Here is a 21,870-nt window from a genome sequence, read left to right on the forward strand (position 1 = left end):
ACAACCATAACAGTTTGTAAGATTTAGGCTGATGATAATCAAGGGATAATTTTGCTTTACTAGAAAATCAAAACAAAAAGTGGAAATTAAAAATAAAAAGTTCTTCACTAATCACTAACTTTGTAAAGACATAAAGATGAAGGTATTATGATTTTTTCTGCACATATGCCAAATTTGAAACAGGAAAGTCAGTACATAGAGGATATTTCATGTGTTTTTTTTGTCAAATATGATTTATATCTCATCGAGTGAAGTTTGCCATCATATCTTACAAGTTGCACTTGTGCGATGAGTGTGATATGATTGCAAACTTCACAAGATGAGATATAAATCATATTTGACAAAAAACATGAAACTTTCTATTTATTATATAACTTTTGGCAATTTACCTTTATTTTTAAAATGCCAGCAGCAAAATAGTTCCGGCTTTTTTACAGTGAAGATAACACTTTCTACAGTGACGATAACACATTTTAGAGTGAAATATTTACTCTAAAATGTGTTATCGTCACTGAGTAACACTTTTATTTCACTGATATTTTAAGATATATCACTAAATGTTATGTAATAAATTGTAATAGCAAGAGAAATGGTTAGTCAGATTTAAACATTTATTCACTTAAAAATTATATTAACATTGTGAGACTTAGTTTTCATATACATGTATATTTATAACCAACACTAACAGTGAAAAGTAATTTTGTAATATTAAAAAAAGTAAAATAAATTCATTACAATGCAAATTGATAAAAACAAAAAATACCTTGCTGAAATATTTCTTCAACCATAGACTCAGTACGGGGTTTAATATTGTCAGCCATGTTTTTCACTTCCAGCCAATCAGAATTGAGTTTTTCCATTTTCTTCTGAGTATCTGGAGAAATGTCGGTCCCTTGCTGCTTACACTCGTCCACATACTTCTGATACACCTTGTTCAAGTCGTCAATGTTTGCCTGTCTACTCTCAAGAGCAGCATGGATTGTCTACAAAAAAAAATAAAGTACCCAAAATTTAAATAATACCTTCGTGCAAGTCATGCAATACTAGTAAAAAAAATTAATAAAAACTTGATCAATAGCTATTTACTTATTTAGTATTAGTACATAATAATTTAAAGAGATGAGTACAATCCTAATTAATATATTACACATAATGACTGAATGTCAAACATTGAGTAGTTCTAAACATATACATGTAGTCAGAGAGGAAACCCCTACATTTTTCCCATTAGTAGCAAAGGAATCTTTTATATGCACCATCACACAGACAAGATAGCACATACCATGGCCTTTGATACACCAGTCGTGTTGCACTGGCTGAAATGAGAAATAGCCCAATGGGCTCACCGATGGAAATTGATCCTAGACCAACTGTACATCGAACGAGCACTTTACCAATGGGCTAGTTCCCACCACTAAACAAACTACTGAGCTCATACAAATTGTACTGTGTAACACACGAGAAGTCATCAAAGTGCTTGCACAATGGAAACTTCCTGTGAACCAGTAATCTTGAACTGAAACTTAAAATTCTCTGGAAAGCTACAAATCTCAAATAACCATAAAAATTGTACTGTGTAACACACGAGAAGTCACAAAAGTGCTTGCACAATGGAAACTTCCTGTGAACCAGTAATCTTGAACTGAAACTTAAAATTCTCTGGAAAGCTACAAATCTCAAATAACCATAAAAATTGTACTGTGTAACACACGAGAAGTCACAAAAGTGCTTGCACAATGGAAACTTCCTGTGAACCAGTAATCTTGAACTGAAACTTAAAATTCTCTGGAAAGCTACAAATCTCAAATAACCATAAAAATTGTACTGTGTAACACACGAGAAGTCACAAAAGTGCTTGCACAATGGAAATTTCCTGTGAACCAGTAATCTTGAACTGAAACTTAAAATTCTCTGGAAAGCTACAAATCTCAAATAACCATAAAAATTGTACTGTGTAACACACGAGAAGTCACAAAAGTGCTTGCACAATGGAAACTTCCTGTGAACCAGTAATCTTGAACTGAAACTTAAAATTCTCTGGAAAGCTACAAATCTCAAATAACCACAAAAACATTCTGAAATCTGTGAATCCTCGGAAAACTGCCATCACTGTTCATCCTACACTATTTAACCCCCTAAAAGAATATGGAGGAATACAAAAAAATATAATCTGCATCTCTTAATAAACAGGGCAGGTCGTAGCCCAGTGGTAAAGTGCTCGCTTGATGCACTGTCGGTTTGGGATTGATCCCCGTCAGTGGGCCCATTGGGCTATTTCTCGCCACAGCCAGTGCACCACGACTGGTATATCAAAGGCCATGGTATGTGCTATTCTGACTGTGAGATGGTGTATATAAAAGATCCCTTGCTACTAATGGAAAAATGTAGCGGGTTTCCTCTCTATAAATATGTCAGAAATGACCATATGTTTGATATTCAATAGCTGATGATTAATAAATCAATGTTCTCTAGTGGTGTCGTTAAACAAAAACAAAAATAAACTCTTAATAAACGTTTGTTGTAAATAAAACCACCCCTAAAATCTATATAGTACCTGTGGATCAACAATAACAGAATCATTGCCGTCAGTGGATGTGACCGAGCCAACAGGCCCTGACTGTGTTTTCAACAAGTCTCGTGTTTCGTTCACCCAGGCCTGCAGTGTATCAACGTCACTGTGAAACGCCTTGTATTGGTGCAGGTACTCCTCAATAATACGAACCTTCTCAGGTATGTCACTGTTAACCTACAGTGGAGAAAAAGTCATAAATTAAAAACACCATGAAACAAGGAATTAGCTTTTTTTTAAATTTAAATTGAGTCTTATGTATTGAAGAACTGATGGGGAAAACCCCCAACACTACTGCCTTCCATTTTCAAGCTTTAACTTAAAAAAAAAAACATTACTTATTAACAAAAGGTTTATATTATTTATATACTTGAGCACATTGGATTATGCATATTTCTTTACGATCATTAAATGTATTAAAGTTTTCTGATTAGCCATAAAAAAAATTACAGACATTCCGACACTACCCAGAAAAAAGGGCAGTCCAATTTTTTCGGATTTATAATTTTTTTTACCTATTTTTTTTTATTAACATTGTAGATGAAAAAAAGTGCATATGTAACACTTTATCTGGACCTGTAGGGGTGAATGTTTTATTAAAAAAAAAAAAAAAAAAAAAAAAAAAAGCTGACAAAAAGAATCTCTTAACCTTTTTCCATCTGGAGCTGAGATTGTCAAGATCTTTTTGGATATTTTCCCGATCCTGAGCTGAAAGAGATTCACGTTTCTGCATCTGGATGCCATTACGGACTACATCATTCAAGTTCTGCTGGCGAGACACAAGGTCATCTTGTCGATCCTTGAGAAAAAACAAAAAGTCAAACACTGAAAGTTTCAGTTTCAAGAAACTTTTAGGGGGTAGGGCAGAAGTATTATTGTTCAGATGTTCTAATTTTGTCCAGTGCTACACATTTCATTTACTCATTGTAATTTGTATTGGAAAATGTTATATTAATTATGGTTTCAGCCATTAACATATCAATTACAACTGTTCCAGTTTATTTGGCAAGTAAACTAGTTTACCTACTGTACATCAAAGATACATGTACTAGATCAGTAACAACTAGATTTTCTACCACTTTTTATTGGTTGGAATGAAATATTTGAAGGACTATCAAGCAAATCATGCAACCATAATTTAATCACAGGTATTATAACAATTATTAATTAACATAGACAACAACCAAAGCAATGAAGAGTACTGCTAAAGCAATACCAGGCCCAACAACACTTATTTTAATCTAAGTTCAAGGGCCATAACTCTGTAATAATATGTGATAAAACAACACACAAAATTTTATCTCGATCTCTTCAGGCATTGACTAAAAAAAAGAGTCTTGAAAACAAATTTCCAATTCTCCTAAATTCAAAGGCTATAACACTCTGAAAAATGGGTAAATTGTCATGAAAGTCAAACTTGATCTGTAATAGTATATAATAAAGCTGTACACAAAATTTCATCTCAATAATGTACATGTACCGGTACTTAATATGGTGTTTTTGTAACAATTCCCAGACCTTCACTCCCATTTCATTTCAACTTATTTTCATGCTTATCTCAAATTAAGGTTTAAGCATGCTGTCCTGGGCACACCTCAGCTATATGGGCTGTCTGTCCAGGACAGTGGGTTTGTTGTTATTTGGTTAGTAAGAGAGAAGCGAGTGTAGTGGTCTTACACCTAACCACTGAGTCATTAAAAACTCGCTCTGGGTGAGAGCCAGTACCGGGCTGCGAACCCTGTACCTACCAGCCTTATGTCCGATGGCTTAACCACGACACCACCGAGGCCAGTACCAGACTTCAGATGTCAGTCATGTGTATTCTAGCAATTATTATTTATTACAGCCAATAATCAAAACAATGAAATAGTAATACTGTTGTCAGTAATGTTGTTTTCCTATATTAATTAAGTTCATACTTTAACTTTCTCCATCAGTTCCTCCAAATATTCTTCATCTGGTCTGATGGACGAACCAAGAATACTTTCTGTTTCACCGATCCAGAAAAATATATCATCCATTTCTTCAACGAAATCACTAGTGTTAACACTAGCATTATCCAGTCTGAAATAACAACAAAAACACAGGTCTAATGTTTGGAAGGAAGGAAATGTTTTACTTAATGATGCACTCAACACATTTTATTAACGGTTATATGGCATCAGACATAAGGTTAAGGACCACACAGATATTGAGAGAGGACACCTGTTGTCGCCACTTCATGGGCTACTCTTTTCAATTAGCAGCAAGGGATCTTTTATATGCACAATCCCACAGACAGGATAGGACATACCACAGCCTTTGTTACACCAGTTGTGAAGCACTGGCTGGAGCGACAAATAGCCCAATGGGCCCTTTGACGGGAATCGATCCTAAATCGATTGCACATCAGGTGAGCGCTATATCACTGAGTTACGTCCTTCCCCGGTCTAATGTTTGGATATTTACTTGAGAACAGTATACATCCTGTTGAGTAATTACCTCACTAAAAACATAATATGCATGTCTTATGTTGATCAAGTGTAATTGAATAAAGTATTGATTAAAACAATAATTCATTTGAAAGGAAATTTCCCATGTATAAGAGTCTTTCAATTCCCAAAAGAGTACAAAAACCCCATATATTTCGAAAATGAAAAAAACAAACCCAAATATTTAACAAAACCCCAGCATGCATCCAGCATAATCAGCCCCTCTCAACTGTGAAAGGAATGACTACATGGTTGGATAACACATTGATTATTCTGACAGTGCATGAGTAAAAAATGTTGATTCAGGTTAATCAAGCGTCCACAAATATTACACAGATGATTGTTTTTTTCATGCAATGATTATAGTTTTATTTGGCAAAACCAATTTACCATTTTAGCAATGAATCTTTGTTCTGTTTTACAATTAAAAAAAAAAAGTTATGCAAATCAATATACGCAATGCAATTTTGAAGTATATAACCTCTTTTAAGGTTATGCCAGTTTTGCATTTACTGAAGGCAGATAAGCTTTTTTATAGTAATTATTTACTTTTGTGCTTATAGCCACTTACAGCTCAGGCATTATTATTGCTGTAAAATCCCAGCACAGTCACACTGACACTTTGTTATTCATGTTACTATTCTAACTGTAATAGTCTGTATGTGTATCTATAGTCCATCCCATCATTCTATGAAAATGTTTTTTGCTATTAATTTCAGTTTTGTTTGACGTAACAAGAAAAGTAAAAGTGTTTTAGAAATAATAAAAAAAACCCCTATTTTTGTGTACAATTTACAAATCAATCGTTTTAGAAATAAATAACTTGTAGTAAATTTCATAGTATGAAAAAAGGCATTCCCTGTGGAACAGACTATAAGAAACACTCAATTGACAAAAGGTAAGTGGCAGAGTTTTAGCTTAAAGATAGGGTCAACTCAAACAAGAGCCTTATATACTGACACTTTAGCAGATGAAAAACGCGTAATTTTATAGTTAATAAAAAAACATGATTACTCCTGCTAACTGGGGGCAGCCATTTTGTTTTGTTTTTGTGACGTCCAGTGGGATAGCTTGGGGCGAAGTGACGTCAGCTCCTGACTATCTCCTGTATGTACAGTGTAAACAAAAGCAGTAATCTTCGACAAGGCGCTTCTCTTTGATCAACTTGACTTGTAAAACAGCATAAATGACGTAATAATATAATAAACTATTAAATTAAATATATTTCAAGTTGCATTAACGGAACAAAATGGGGTTATAGTATTTTTCTCTGTTAAATAATCCAAAGGAAAAATGTACACTATTAGGCCTATTGATATGCTACATTGGAGCAAAAACAACAACCCACGATACCCAAGTGACAATTTACTTTTCTTTGGGACTACGTAATTGGTCAGTTCTGTGGTTTTAGATGGAAAAGTCTATTTAATCAATAGTTTTACAGAACTATTTACAGTAATAAACCATGTCCATTACCATTTTAGGGGCGACAGGTAATATTCCACAATACCGGTATGTATTTTTGTGTCTAGACAGCATCAATTAATTGGCTTGTCTGGTTACCAATCAAATACACACCTGCCAATCAGGAATGACAGGTAGAAGCAACTAACAGCATAGACCAATTAACTAAGAAAACACTCTGTGTATCATTTCAGTACGTAGGGACAAATGCATGGACAAAAAATTGTTAATTATTGCGACTTGTTGTGTAGCCACTTTGACAATGGTATTTTATTTTGTATTGAAAAATAATATATACTACTCAAAAGAATTTAAGGGTCAAAAATTTATAACCAAATAAGTTTCAGAGTGTATTAGATTGATGATGTAAACTACACCAAAAATTTAATTTATTGTTCCATATTTACAAAAAACCACAAATAAACGTCACTGTATACAAGAAAGTCTCATGACATGCTGTCAAAGTTGAAGGTTGTCAAACATGGATTTTACACATTAGAACATTCGTTTAATAGTGTGTGAATCCACCCCTGGCGCGAATACACTCGACACATCGTTGCCTCATGCTGTTTATCAGACGTCTGAAGAACTCTTGGGGAATGGCCTGCCACTCTGCCATAAGAAGTTGACCCAGATCATGAAGGTTGGCCGGAGGGGCATGGTTATCCCGAACTCTCCTGCCTAATTCGTCCCAGGCGTGCTCTATTGGGGCCAAGTCAGGCGAATATGCTGGCCAATCCATCCTGGCGATACCGTGTTGTCTGAGAAAGTCCGTTACCACCCTGGCGCGGTGGGGTCTGGCATTGTCATCCTGCAGAACTGCCCCGCCGCCAATCTGCTGAAGGCCTGGGAGAACCAACGGCCGGATAATCTTATTCAGATAACGGATTCCATTCAGATTGCCATCCACCACATAGAGGGGGGTCCTGTGGTGGATAGAGATGCCACCCCACACCATGACGCTGCCACCACCGAACCGGTGACGTTGTCTAACGTTAATGTCAGCGAAGCGCTCCCCAGGACGTCTGTAGACACGAACCCGACCGTCGTTGAACTGGAGACTAAACCTGGACTCATCAGTGAACATCACTCGACCCCACTGAACACGTTGCCACCGCAGATGAAGTGTGCACCAGTGACGTCTGGCCGTTCTGTGACGTGGTAGGAGTGGTGGTCGAACAGCCTGGCGACGGCAGCGTAGATTATTGGCTCTCAGACGATTGCGTATGGTTTGATCAGACACTCGAGTTCCAGTCGCAGTCCGCAGATTGTCACGTAATCAGCGTGCAGTGGTTGTGCGTTGACGTAGAGCCATATTGGTGATGTAGCGGTACTCTCTATTTGTAGTGCTTCGGGGTCTTCCCGAACGTGGACGATTTCGAACAGAATTCGTTGCTTGGTACCGTTGCCACAGTCGGCCAACGACACCCTGACTGACACCAAGTCTCAGAGCAACATTTCTTTGCGTATTGCCATCCTGAAGCCAAGCAATAGCCCTTCCTCGATCTTCGAGTTGACGTTGTACCATTGTCGAATTTGGAGTGTGCACCGTACACGAACGCAAGCTCCAATTATATGGAAATTCAGCATTGGGAACATGGAATACACGTGCAAAGCGTGCAAATGAAGCGCTTTGTGAAAAAGCAAGTTATGGGCACTTAGCAGACCTTTCGCTTTCGCCCTAATTTACGTGCAAATGTAAGCATGTTTTCGCCATTAGAACTAGTCGACAGTGTCAATGACAGTGGATTTTAATTCATTTATGGGTTGCTTAGACCCACTTTCGTCAAAATGGAACAATACCATGCGTGACATTATGGTCTAGCTAATATAATTGACATTCAGAAAATAATGTCGAAAATATCGTCTGACCCTTAAATTCTTTTGAGTAGTATATATAGTGCTGGATATACTTATTGCTGGCTTACTGGGATGTGTATTATTACAAAACATTGCAATGTATGACTATTTATCATCCCACAAAAACCAGGTAGATTGTGTTTCTCTAGTTCTAAGGCTCATTCCTGACATTACGCGTTAAGTATTATGTAACCACCAGCTCGCCAGAAGGCGTACTCACTGAGATGGTAAAAAATGACTGCGCCCGTTATATATAATAGCCGTCACATTTAACCGTTTTAGTAATTAACTATACGATTATACTTGTTGATATTAAGCAATAATGTGCATTATATATCGTTGAATATGCATACCAGGCCAAATGCCTTATTGTCCCTTCCTTTAATATGTTTTTCTGGCGAACGAAGTACTGCTCCCGACTTTTTTTCCTTATCTCTCGATTTATTTTAATGCCGAGTATCTCCACATTAAAGCATATACCAGTGCTACAAATCATTACTGAATCATGAGAATGCAAAGACACAGAGATTACAACATGAGCCTATGGGCTGTATGAACTTCATCAACGAGCTGCTAATTGTTTTATCAATACAGTAATACACACTCTAGAAACGTCCTACAGAGAAGTGATGTCACAGCACTGTATGCATCGCCATTAAAACAAGACAATTACTGTAAATCAGGAAATGTTAGAGAGAATAACATGTTAGCGAATTTAGCGAGTCGATACAATCCACCAATATTTCATGATGCTAACAATTTAACATACAACAGTTTGTTTCAAAAATATATTGTGCTATTGTTTTCTCAGTGATTGACTGAACACAAAACAATATTTACTGATTAAACCAAAAGGACAGCTAAAAACAAAAAGTTAGTTAGTATGCATTTTACTGCATTTTAAGTTGTCTGCATTATGTCAACATTTATCAAAATTGTTTGGGGTTTTTTCTTCTTTTTTTTTTTCTTTTTTTTTTTTAAATTTTATATTCAGATTCCCTGTTACACTGTGCCTACCCCCATCCAGGGGAAACAAGGGCAGGTGGTCAACATGACCCAGGAATTGTTTTTAACATTTAAAAAAAAATCTGTGATTTTTAAAAGTGTTAAAAAAACTCAACTTTCACTCACACATTCACACGACATCCAAGGCTATATCTGTACATGTAATGTATGGCAACTGTACCGTTATTGTAAAAAGTTGAAAAATATATATATATAAAAGTTTTTTGTTTTTTTTGAGCCGTCGAAAGTTGAACTACAAGTTAATTTGCTAGCTGTTTTCACGGAAAAGACAATGATAATTAGCCCACCTGGTATTAAATTTACGATATCTGCTGTCACTGAAGGAAATTTCCGTTTCTATTATACATTATACATCTAATATACGACTCCTTCAACAAATGCTTTATATTTAGGTTGTTATTTAGTGTTCTTTGTCTATATATAAAGTGTTTTGAATAAAGTAATAGCAAATCAAAAACTATGTCCGTCCTTATAGTCTCTTTAACACCAAACAGAACAAGTTCTAAGCTCAGAGTCATATTGTTTATGTGTACCAGATGTCGTCAACAAATCCCAAAAAGAAAAAAAAAGAAAAAAGAAATGTTTTATTTAACGACGCACTCAACACATTTTATTTACGGTTATATGGCGTCAGACATATGGTTAAGGACCACACAGATTTTGAGAGGAAACCCGCTGTCGCCACTACATGGGCTACTCTTTCCGATTAGCAGCAAGGGATCTTTTATTTGCGCTTCCCACAGGCAGGATAGCACAAACCATGGCCTTTGTTGAACCAGTTATGGATCACTGAGCCATTGAGTCGGTATCTGGATTAAAAATCCCATGCCTTGACTGGAATTCGAACCCAGTACCTACCAGCCTGTAGACCGATAGCTTAACCATGACGCCACCGAGGCTGATCCCAAAAAGAAGTCCAGAAGCTTTGTACTACTGAGCATTTCCAAAACAAATGGATAAGAGTTTCCTTTTCCTTACCACAAAATGTACAGAGATTGTTGTCCTTTATATGGAGTAAGTGTAACATTTATCAAAATTATTTATTTCAGCTGATTCTACAACTTAAGCTTTTTTCTTTTTTCTTTTTTAAATGTTTGATATAATGACCTCGTTAAAGTTTAATTTTACTTATTTTGATTTCGCTGAATTTTAAGAATGCTAATATTTTTATGATTTACAATACTATTGTATCAATTTATCAGACCTCATGTCCTCTGAGTTATTAGTTATATATGTTACCTGTCGTGTCGTTCCAGGACATCAGCACACATTGCCTTCCATCTCAAGTTGATGGCCTCCAGTTTCTCTCGGAGTCTCTCCGAATCTGGAGCGGCCGACTGCCGGATTATCTCATTACCAGCCGCATTCATTCCATTCACTGTGCCCTGGTGAAGTCGAATGTTATTCTCCAGTTCCTGTTTAATAAAAACCATATAAATATTACCTAGTTTACCAAAGGAATATTTATTTTACATATCTACGAACAGTGGTATGTTAAATAAACAACAGGAACTCTGCAGAATCGAATGTCACTTACCATACATGTTTTCTGTGTACTGTAATCAACTCCATAGGAGCAACTATAAACCAAGTTTCACTGACCTAAGACTGACAGTTTGTGAGAAACTGATGTAAACACAAAACTTTAATGCAACAGTTGATGCCGTTGCCGCCAGTGTCAGAAAAGTAATACCTATTATCTCGTCTGTTTTTCTTCTTAAAGGCGAGACAAAAACCATCTGATTCTTATTAAAAGTGCATTATAAATTGTTTTCACTGGAATCTCCCTACACTGTCAAACATCAAATGTGAAAGTATTAAATGAATTAAGTGGAACCTTTCAAGGCTCATTTTCAATACAAGAGAATGTTTTTATAACAGCTCTAGTTTGGCACTAAACTGTAGTACCTGTACTCGCTGAACTTGGTTTTACAGGTACCTGTACTCACTGTACTTGGTTTTACAGGTACCTGTACTCGCTGTACTTGGCTATACAGGTGCCTGTACTCACTGTACTTGGTTATACAGGTGCCTGTACTCACTGTACTTGGTTTTACAGGTACCTGTACTCGCTGTACTTGGTTTTACAGGTGCCTGTACTCACTGTACTTGGCTATACAGGTACCTGTACTCACTGTACTTGGTTTTACAGGTACCTGTACTCGCTGTACTTGGCTATACAGGTGCCTGTACTCACTGTACTTGGTTATACAGGTGCCTGTACTCACTGTACTTGGTTTTACAGGTACCTGTACTCACTGTACTTGGTTTTACAGGTGCCTGTACTCACTGTACTTGGCTATACAGGTGCCTGTACTCACTGTACTTGGCTTTACAGGTACCTGTACTCACTGTACTTGGTTTTACAGGTACCTGTACTCGCTGTACTTGGCTATACAGGTGCCTGTACTCGCTGTACTTGGCTATACAGGTGCCTGTACTCGCTTTACTTGGTTATACAGGTGCCTGTACTCGCTGTACTTGGTTATACAGGTGCCTGTACTCACTGTACTTGGTTATACAGGTGCCTGTACTCACTGCACTTGGTTATACAGGTGCCTGTACTCACTGCACTTGGTTATACAGGTGCCTGTACTCACTGCACTTGGTTATACAGGTGCCTGTACTCACTGTACTTGGTTATACAGGTGCCTGTACTCACTGTACTTGGTTATACAGGTACGTGTACTCACTGTACTTGGTTATACAGGTGCCTGTACTCACTGTACTTGGTTTTACAGGTAACTGTACTCCCATACATGTTTCAAGCACAAGAATAGTTTACATAATAGTATTAGATGAAATAATATTACTTATATTTATTGACCAGGTAAAACTAATCTTAAAACCCCCCAAACAAAACAACAGTAAACACAGTCACATTTGGCATCAATAGCAGGACTGGAACTGTAAAATTAACTATAACCTTCGACTCCGTTGGACATTATTTGGTATAGTGCTACATATACCTACATGTGTACAGTACGTCTAATTTATTATTGACATAGTTCAAGATATTCAGGGAAATACATGTATAACCAGTATGACCCACGTGTGTCATAATGATTTCACGTGCACCAAAAATGATGAAATTTTGTGAAGCGACGTCATAACTTAATGTGGCTTCCTCAGTATAAACACGTATCAAAATGACATCATTTCTGAAAATGATGTCGTTTAGTCGTCTCTTTTGAGTTAAAATCAGTACGACACACAAGCTCGTATAATAATCTCTATATTTTTGGTAAACACTAACATCATAATTAAATTCCAATCCCACAAAACAATACAAAAGACAAATAAATAAGAAGCTGCCAGCTTTAAATGATTGTTTAATAATACCTCAACACATACAAAATTAACAAATGAAGATTTTTTTAAAATAAAGTCCTAAGTCCAATTTAGTTAACATTCACCGAGCCTGTGCATACACGTAGTTCGACCTTAATTTAATCTCATCACCATCAACTACAACATAATATTATATTAATAATTTTAGACAAACTCGGGTATATGTATATTAAAAATGTCCAAAACTAAGAAAACTAGATCGAACTTACAGGGTACTGCCTCCAGATCCAGCTCATGTTTGATCACATACAGTAAAGCAAATGACCTCGCATGCTCGACTTTCATTCACCAAAAGTGAGAATAACGTCAGCTGGTGTTATTGTAATCAGATGTAATGACCCATATTTCAACCTGTATTGTGTTTTTTTTTACTCCAACTCTCCGCAAATGTGTGTAGCTTGAATGTTGTGTAGTAATGGTCATATCTAGATATTATCACCTTATTTTTAGGTCAAAGATAAAAAAACAACCCAAAAATCCCTGAAGAAGTGAACATACCTATACATATATGTCTAGGTTTTCTTATCATGTACATTCATATGTCAACAGAATCCAATTAAAATGTAAATACAGGCAAGTGTCGAAATTGCCGTATGTCAAACAGCTATACATACATGTGTTTAAAATGTGCTGGGGTGTTATTATACAAATTTAACTTTCCTTTCCTGTCTGTCTGTCTGTCTGTCTGTCTGTGTATCCCACAAGTTAATACAAATAATACAAATTAATGATTAAACTTGAACTTCCCAAGCAATCAATCCACATCCCAGTTGAATCTAGTACTCAAACTATGGTCACCTATCTATTAAGGACACTTGAGATTAAATCCTACTGTAAATCAATTTTAAAAATTTAACCTGTATTTGAAAGACACTGTTCAAAGAGGTACATTTTACACACTCAATATTTTTGGGTACATGAGTTTTACTATATATTTATATCAATAACATTTATATTATCACTTTTAATTAGTTATTTCCTTAATTTGATTGTATTTCCCCACAACTGCCAACTATTCTTCTTTATGGAATCTTAAAATACAGTACTAACATACTTAACTGTACATAAAAAAGAGAAAGAACTTACATCAATAATGGTTGTCAGGCCTAAATGAACAGCTTGCAATATATCACATGCTGGCGATATGCCTGCATGTCAATTAGGTTTCATCATATCCACGTGAATCAAAATTGGACAGATGTTGGCCACCCACACCTTAATATGCTTGTGTTTATGTAAATCCTAATGCACATGTTGTAATTTCACCAATATCTAGACAACTGATGTTTCCGGTCCGATTCCTTTTTACGAATTATCCTTTGACATTTGACAACAGCCGTATATGTATATGTATATATATAGTAAAGTACTCTTATAGTGAACTGGAAGGGACCATGATAGTTAATTTGTTATAGCAGTAGTTTGTTGTACACATTTTCGTAAGTTGGTTATTGATGTATAGGGAGATAAAATGGAACTTTACGATCAGTTCGTTCTATTCAGTAGTTCGTTCTAAGCATGTTCATTATAAATGCACTTTACTCTACTTTCACAGAAAAAAAAGAGAGAAAAAAAAGAGAAAGAAAAGAACACCCCACCCCACTTATTTTCGTATGCATTTAGAAAACAATCAGCTCAGAAATAAATATAACTTGTAGTAAATTCCTATAGTAAAAAAAAGGCGTTCCCTGTGGCAAGGACTATAGTTTTGGTAGTTAGTTAAGAGTCATGTCTGCGCTGTGACCCTACACTATCCTTTGACCCAAGTTAGCTAGAGTCATGTCTGCGCTGTGACCCTACACTATCCTTTGACCCAAGTTAGCTAGTCATGTCTGTGCTGTGACCCTACACTATCCTGTGACCCAAGTTAGCTAGAGTCATGTCTGCACTGTGACCCTACACTATCCTTTGACCCAAGTTAGCTAGAGTCATGACTGCACTGTGACCATACACTATATTTTGACCAAAGTGAGAGAAAGAAAAGTTTTGGTAGTTAGTTAAGAGTCATGTCTGCGCTGTGACCCTACACTATCCTTTGACCCAAGTTAGCTAGAGTCATGACTGCACTGTGACCCTACACTATCCTTTGACCAAAGTTAGCTAGTCATGACTGCACTGTGACCATACACTATCCTTTGACCAAAGTTAGCTAGAGTCATGACTGCACTGTGACCCTACACTATCCTTTGACCCAAGTTAGCTAGAGTCATGTCTGCACTGTGACCCTACACTATCCTTTGACCCAAGTTAGCTAGAGTCATGACTGCACTGTGACCCTACACTATCCTTTGACCCAAGTTAGCTAGTCATGTCTGTGCTGTGACCCTACACTATCCTTTGACCCAAGTTAGCTAGAGTCATGTCTGCGCTGTGACCCTACACAATCCTTTGATCCAAGTAGCTAGTCATGTCTGTGCTGTGACCCTACACTGTCCTTTGACCCAAGTTAGCTAGTCATATCTGTGCTGTGACCCTACACTATCCTTTGACCCAAGTTAGCTAGTCATGTCTGTGCTGTGACCCTACACTATCCTTTGACCCAAGTTAGCTAGAGCCATGTCTGTGCTGTGACCCTACACTATCCTTTGACCCAAGTTAGCTAGTCTGTCTGCGCTGTGACCCTACACTATCCTTTGACCCAAGTTAGCTAGAGTTATGTCTGTGCTGTGACCCTACACTATCATTTGACCCAAGTTAGCTAGAGTCATGTCTGTGCTGTGACCCTACACTATCCTTTGACCCAAGTTAGCTAGAGTCATGTCTGTGCTGTGACCCTACACTATCCTTTGACCCAAGTTAGCTAGAGTCATGTCTGTGCTGTGACCCTACACTATCCTTTGACCCAAGTTAGCTAGAGTCATGTCTGCGCTGTGACCCTACACTATCCTTCGACCCAAGCACCTCAGGCGACTGCTCTACCAACTGAGCTAGATTCTAAGAGAGTGATCGGAGCAGTGGTCTCACACCAGCCCATCAAATCTGTTAAAACTCACACTGGGTGCAGCATGGAACCTGGTGCTGGGATGTGAAGTCAGTACCCACCAACCTCAATTCTGATGGCTTAACCACTACACCATTGTAAGGCCAGACTGAAGCCACACAATCCATACATTAATTATACACAGTGCATTTCATTTATATTTTATGTGAGTGTCAAACACACTGTCCTGAGCACTCACCTCAACTATCAATGCTGTTCCGGACAGTGGGTTAGTGGTTAATTGTTAGTGTTTAGTGAGCGAGTGTAGTGGTTGTACACCTACCCACTGAGTTGTTAAACTCGCTCTGGGTGGGAGCTAGTACCAGGATGAAAACTCAGTATCTTCAAATCGAAGTTCGATAGCTTAACCACTACACCACCAAAGCTAGTCACTGTCATTTCATTTACATATCTATGTCAGTTTGACATCCAACAGCCGATGTATTTTTCGTGCTGGAGTGTCGTTAAACATTCATTCATTCATTCATTGTTCATAGTACATGTTGCTGATTATGATAAAAACAACAATCACTTTCCGAAATGTCATACAGTGAAGGTTGGTTAGTGTTATGAAATCCACCTGCTCTGTGGTAAGCTAATTATCTCTGTGTCAACAGATTAAGAATGAGTATTCCATAATCCTTTGTCTGACACCAGCCACATAAACAGCAGTGGTGGTCACATTATTGATTTCTGTTTAAAAGTCAAATGGCTGTCGGTGCAGTTGTTGATTGTTTGAATGACCGTGACACTCAGAAATTGTTGCACATGTACATTTGTAGGTACAGCAATTAATTCACGAGTAGGCAAAGGTACATTTTGTTTAATAACACCCCAGCTTGCTGTTTAATCATAATTTCCTTTTTCCATTCTCGATTTAAAAAAACAGCAAATGTCAGAGGCAGGACATAGCCCAGTGGTAAAGTGCTTACCTAATGCGTGGTCAGTCTAGGATCGATTCCCATCAGTGGGCCCATTAGGCCATTTCTCGTTCCAGCCAAAGCAGTATGACTGATATATCAATGGCCATGGTATGTGCTATCCTGTCTGTGGGATAGTGTATATAAAAGATCCCTGGCTACTAATGGAAAAATATAATGGGTTTCCTCTCTAAGACTGTATGATAAAATTACCAAATTGTTTAACATTCAGTAACCGTTGTACTCTAGTGATGTCATTAAACAAAACAAAACTAGAAAATATTATTAGGAATTTGGTGAATTTTTGCTTTGTGCATTTCATTTCATTTCTACTTATTTTCGTGCTTATATCCAATTAAGATTCAAGCATGCTGTCCTAGGCACACACCTCAGCTATCTGGGCTGTATGACCAGGACAGTGAGTGAGTTGTTAGTGGTTAGTGAAAGAGAAGAGGGTGTAGTGGTCTTACACCTACCCATCGTGTCGTTAAAACTCGCTCTGGATGGGAGCCGGTATCGGGCTGCGAACCCTGTTCCTACCAGCCTTATTTCCGATGGCTTAACCACGACACCGCCGAGGCCAGTGGTTTGTACAACAAATGTAGCCAATTCAAATGTTAGCTGTTTGACCAACATGTATTATGTCTACTAAATCGATCATCAGTTCATATTTCATGACTGACAGTTTAATCTGTAGCTACGGAAAACTGGTTTACTTGGTGAGTGGTCTGTAGTTTGTAAAAACTGACAAAATGTGCTATGACATCGAGCCCCTGTAACTAAATCAGTCTTACCATGTACAGCTTATCTGCTAGCTGAAAGTCATCAGCGGTCTTAGCTTCGGTCAGTGTCTTCTCAGCGAAGTCCAACCACGCGGTCAGTTCCTTCAGGTCATTGTGGAAGAGACGCCACTGTTCCATCGCTTTTGCCCATCGCCTGCAAGTAATCAAGTTATTGTGTGAAATACATGTCATAAGATAGAAGACATTTTCATGACAAACAAAAATAAAACAAATATTTCTCTAAATGCTAAAAGAGATGACTGTTTTGTTGACACTGCAAAAGTGGTTACAAATAAAAAGCATGTAACATCTTCTACAAATACTATATAGGAAGAACTGAATGTATACACTCTATGAAGAAACAAACCCATAATCATCATCTTTCTAAAGTTCACTTGATAAGTGGTCGGTCTAGGACCGATTCCCGTTGGTGGGCCCATTGGGATATTTCTCGTTCCATCCAGTACACGACTGGAAAATCAAAGGCTGTGGTATATGCTATCCTGTCTGTGGGATAGTGCATATAAAAGATCCCTTGCTGCTAATCGAAAAGAGTAGCCCATGAAGTGGCGACAGCAGGTTTCCTCTCTCAATATCTGTGTGGTCCTTAACCATATGTCCGACGCCATATAACCGTGAATAAAATGTGTTGAGTGCGTCGTTAAATAAACCATTTCCTTCCTTTCTAAAGTTTAGATTACCGTAATAATTTTTAACAAATGAAAATAAAATAATCAGTATACCTTATAAAATTGTTTAAACTCATTTTACCACCAAACAAAACGCAAGAAGATTTTTGACGTAAAATATCAGCACGCCAGAATAACGAGTGACTCTTATAACTCAAAACACCAGTGGAGATGTGCTTTGGCATATATCGCTGAACAACTATTCCAATAAAAGAGATAAATGGGCGCGATTCCTTAATTACTGCCGTCTGCAGGTCGAGATCTGAACAGGTAAGTTTAATGAAAATATTGATTAATGGGCAATAACTGTTAGATAACTAGAAACTAGTGATATTAATACAAACTCTTAAGTAGTCAGGCTCACAAACCAGAATCCGATTTACTGCCATTTATTAATCAGTGATGTCAATTACAGTCAACAGCCTACCAGAATCAATTCCTATTTGAATTAAAAAAAAAAATGTTGAGTGTATTTAGATTACTCAGAAGGAATATTGGTAAATTGATGCATGTATATTATGATTTGAAGGGTAAATAATACATATTCTTACACACCCGTTGGTGAGAACACCATGTGATATTTATGATTACATATACTTGTTAACACATGTGTTAACAATTTCAAGACATACGACTGGATGCTCCTGGGTGATGACCAGGTCACCAACATCATACATCCAATAAAAAAAAAAGTGAGATGGAAATCGATTAGACTGTGATGTATATTTAACCTGACAATCATGTGTCTGTGATGTGTAAGTCATCTACAAGTGCAAGGGCTGTAAATAACTTTTAGTCGATAAAAGATGTAAAAAGTTGCTTAAAACCTGTTTTTTGAGGATATGTAAGAAATAGAATAATAGATTCGTGTCCGTTAAGATACCATTTATCTACTCTCTTTTACTCGTTAAGATACATTTTAAAACAACTTGTTGTGAGATAAATGGTATCTAATGGCCACTCATGTATTATTCTCTATTTATAATACACCCTACCTGTACTGATACAGTCGATAATTTCTGTATTTCACATTTTCAAGTTTGTTGTTATTCAGAAATCCCCAAATCTCTTAAATTCAACTGGGTTTTTTAAAACTGTGTTTATTGATGTCAAAGAAAGCAAGGGTCTAATAATATTAAACAAGCATTCTGACAGTATTGATGAAGCAATAGATTTCCCCAACAAATTTTCAGAGACAGACAGACAGACAGACAAAAGGACAGAGACAACCCTATAGTTCCCTCCGGTTGGACCGGTAGGGGACTGATAAAAATGTTTTAAATTATAAACTTCAACAAGCATTATACATTTTCTTCATTTTGTTAGAAACCTTTCTTGAAATCAGTATTAAAAACAAGACTGATAAAACAATGTCAATCATAATAGTTGATCCCCAAATTTTTTTTTTACCCCCACCACCACAACTACTCCCAAACCAAGTACATCAAAACTTTTTTGTGAATGTAACAACTAATATATATATATATATATATATATATATATATATATATATATATATATATATATGAAAAAGTTCTGCTGAGCAAATATATATATATATATATATATTTATTATACTATCACAAATACATTACCCCTTTAGGTTATCAGATAGTGGGTCAATTTTAACTGTTCACACAAAATAACAAAAACATAATACAGCTTTTAAAAATTGTAAATTTATTTTTAATGTATCAAATTAAAATACCTCAGAGAACTGTCGTAATTGTAACTCATGAAGGTAAAGCTACCTCACGTCAAAACACAAGGTAATGACAAGATTTTGTTTTGTGGCAGTGCACTCAAGTTGTCCCATAAATATTTGACAAAAATAAGGTTAAAACCCTCTGCTTGACTTTAATCCGCTTCCATAATTAATCTATAAAATGCATTTATACACTTATTATTACCTTTTTCTATTTAAAATGTGACATTGTTCTTTAAAAATTTCAATACGTTCAGTTAGTGGTCTAATGTCTGTTTTCCACTTGAGACAAAGTTTTTGACATTGGCTTCATACAAATCTTGACCTGTTTGTCTCAATCACGTAAGGATGAGAATGACGTAAACCAGTAGTCATCTTATTGTTAATTTGAAAAGCAATATGCCGAAACATGTAATTATTAAATAACTGAACTGTTGGTAGTAGTTTTATTATTATATTTTTTCAAAATGTAATTTTGTTATATATATATATATATTTATTATACTATCACAAATACATTACCCCTTTAGGTTATCTTACAATAAAACGTAATACAGCTTTTAAAAATTGTAAATTTATTTTTAATGTATCAAATTAAAATACCTCAGAGAACTGTCGTAATTGTAACTCATGAAGGTAAAGCTACCTCACGTCAAAACACAAGGTAATGACAAGATTTGTTTTTGTGGCAGTGCACTCAAGTTGTCCCATAAATATTTGACAAATAAGGTTAAACCCTCTGCTTGACTTTAATCCGCTGGGATATGTTAATGTTTCTTCTTGAGACAAAGTTGACATTGGCTTCATAAACCTCACTTAATCTTAAACCAATAGGCCCCCCAGAGAAGAATCAAACACTATTCTAACTTATCAGTATGTCCGTGTGTGTGTATATAGGTAATGTGTACATAAAACACAGTTGGGAAACTCAATACTTCAAAGTCAGATGTAAAATGTCTTAAATATTTTATAAATAGAATATAAGAATATTACTGTATCATAATATGACTGCTTTGATCTATTTCGGGTAAAATGTTATGGTGTCCTATCAAATCTTAATTTAAAAACAAACATTTAATTTTTTTTTAAATTTGTACAGTTTAATTTTATTTAAACTACCATCTTTACTGGTATTACTCATCTGTTTTATGAACCATTCACCATTTTCCATTCAACTATTGTCATCAGATTCTAAATAATGTAAGAACCAATTAACCCTGTTTACTTTTTTTTTCTTTCTGTTTCCTCTTTGCAGACTATATCTGTATTGGGGACAGGACATAGCCCAGTGGTACAGCACTCGCTCAATGCGGGGTTGGTGTGGGATCGATCCCTATCAGTGGGCCCATTGGGTTATTTCTCGTTCCAGCCAGTGTATATCAAAGGCTGTGGTATGTACTACCCTGTCTGTGGGATGGTGCATATAAAAGATCCCTTGCTGCTAATCGAAAAGAGTAGCCCATGAAGTGGTGACAGCGGGTTTCCTTTCTCATTATCTGCATGGTCTATAACCATATAACCATAAATAAAACATGTCTTTTTATATCTGTATATTGTAAGTTGCAGGGAGAGGATTTAATGATAATAATATACATATATGGGCTTTGCCTGTCAGCTAATTTCCTATGAGGGTAATAAATGTTGTTAATACTCTGCATCTATGCAAATAAAGTCAACTTTTTCATGTACATTTAAGTACAGTATCTCCAAATATCCTATTTCAGCTATTCATGCCATGTAATATGTATGTACCTATCCTTTTCCATCACATATGTTGGCAATGGGTCTGACATTAAAACGTATTAATTACCAGACTGAAGGCCATACATTCCAGCTGGCTACAGATTTTCAAAGCTATCTTAGTGCTATAAGATATCGTAAAACCATCGTAAGCTATGAGATAATGATGTCATAATGATGTTGCATGCCCTATATAGCCTATGATGATTTTACGATATCATAGGGCTAAGATAGCTTCGAAAATCAGGGCCCTGGTCTGAAAAAATGCATATTTATAGGAAAATTGTCTTATGTAGGACATGTATACATGTAC

At 36.4% G+C, this 21,870-nt stretch overlaps 1 protein-coding gene across 4 annotated transcripts in view; it reads right to left on the minus strand.

Annotated features, from left to right (window-relative positions):
* LOC121370764 (dystrophin-like) overlaps window positions 1-21,870 on the minus strand; it is a 424,499-nt gene that overhangs the window by 148,237 nt on the left and 254,392 nt on the right. For all 4 annotated transcript variants that reach the window (XM_041496221.1, XM_041496219.1, XM_041496220.1 and 1 more), the window contains 6 exons: window positions 17,436-17,577; window positions 10,630-10,805; window positions 4,489-4,633; window positions 3,219-3,368; window positions 2,555-2,746; window positions 764-983 (listed from right to left, as the gene is read on the minus strand). In XM_041496221.1, coding sequence (XP_041352155.1) covers window positions 764-983; window positions 2,555-2,746; window positions 3,219-3,368; window positions 4,489-4,633; window positions 10,630-10,805; window positions 17,436-17,577 — 1,025 coding nt within the window. The remainder of the gene's footprint in view (window positions 1-763; window positions 984-2,554; window positions 2,747-3,218; window positions 3,369-4,488; window positions 4,634-10,629; window positions 10,806-17,435; window positions 17,578-21,870) is intronic.

Source organism: Gigantopelta aegis, chromosome 4 (genome assembly GCF_016097555.1).
Source record: "Gigantopelta aegis isolate Gae_Host chromosome 4, Gae_host_genome, whole genome shotgun sequence".
NCBI lineage: Eukaryota > Metazoa > Mollusca > Gastropoda > Neomphalida > Peltospiridae > Gigantopelta > Gigantopelta aegis.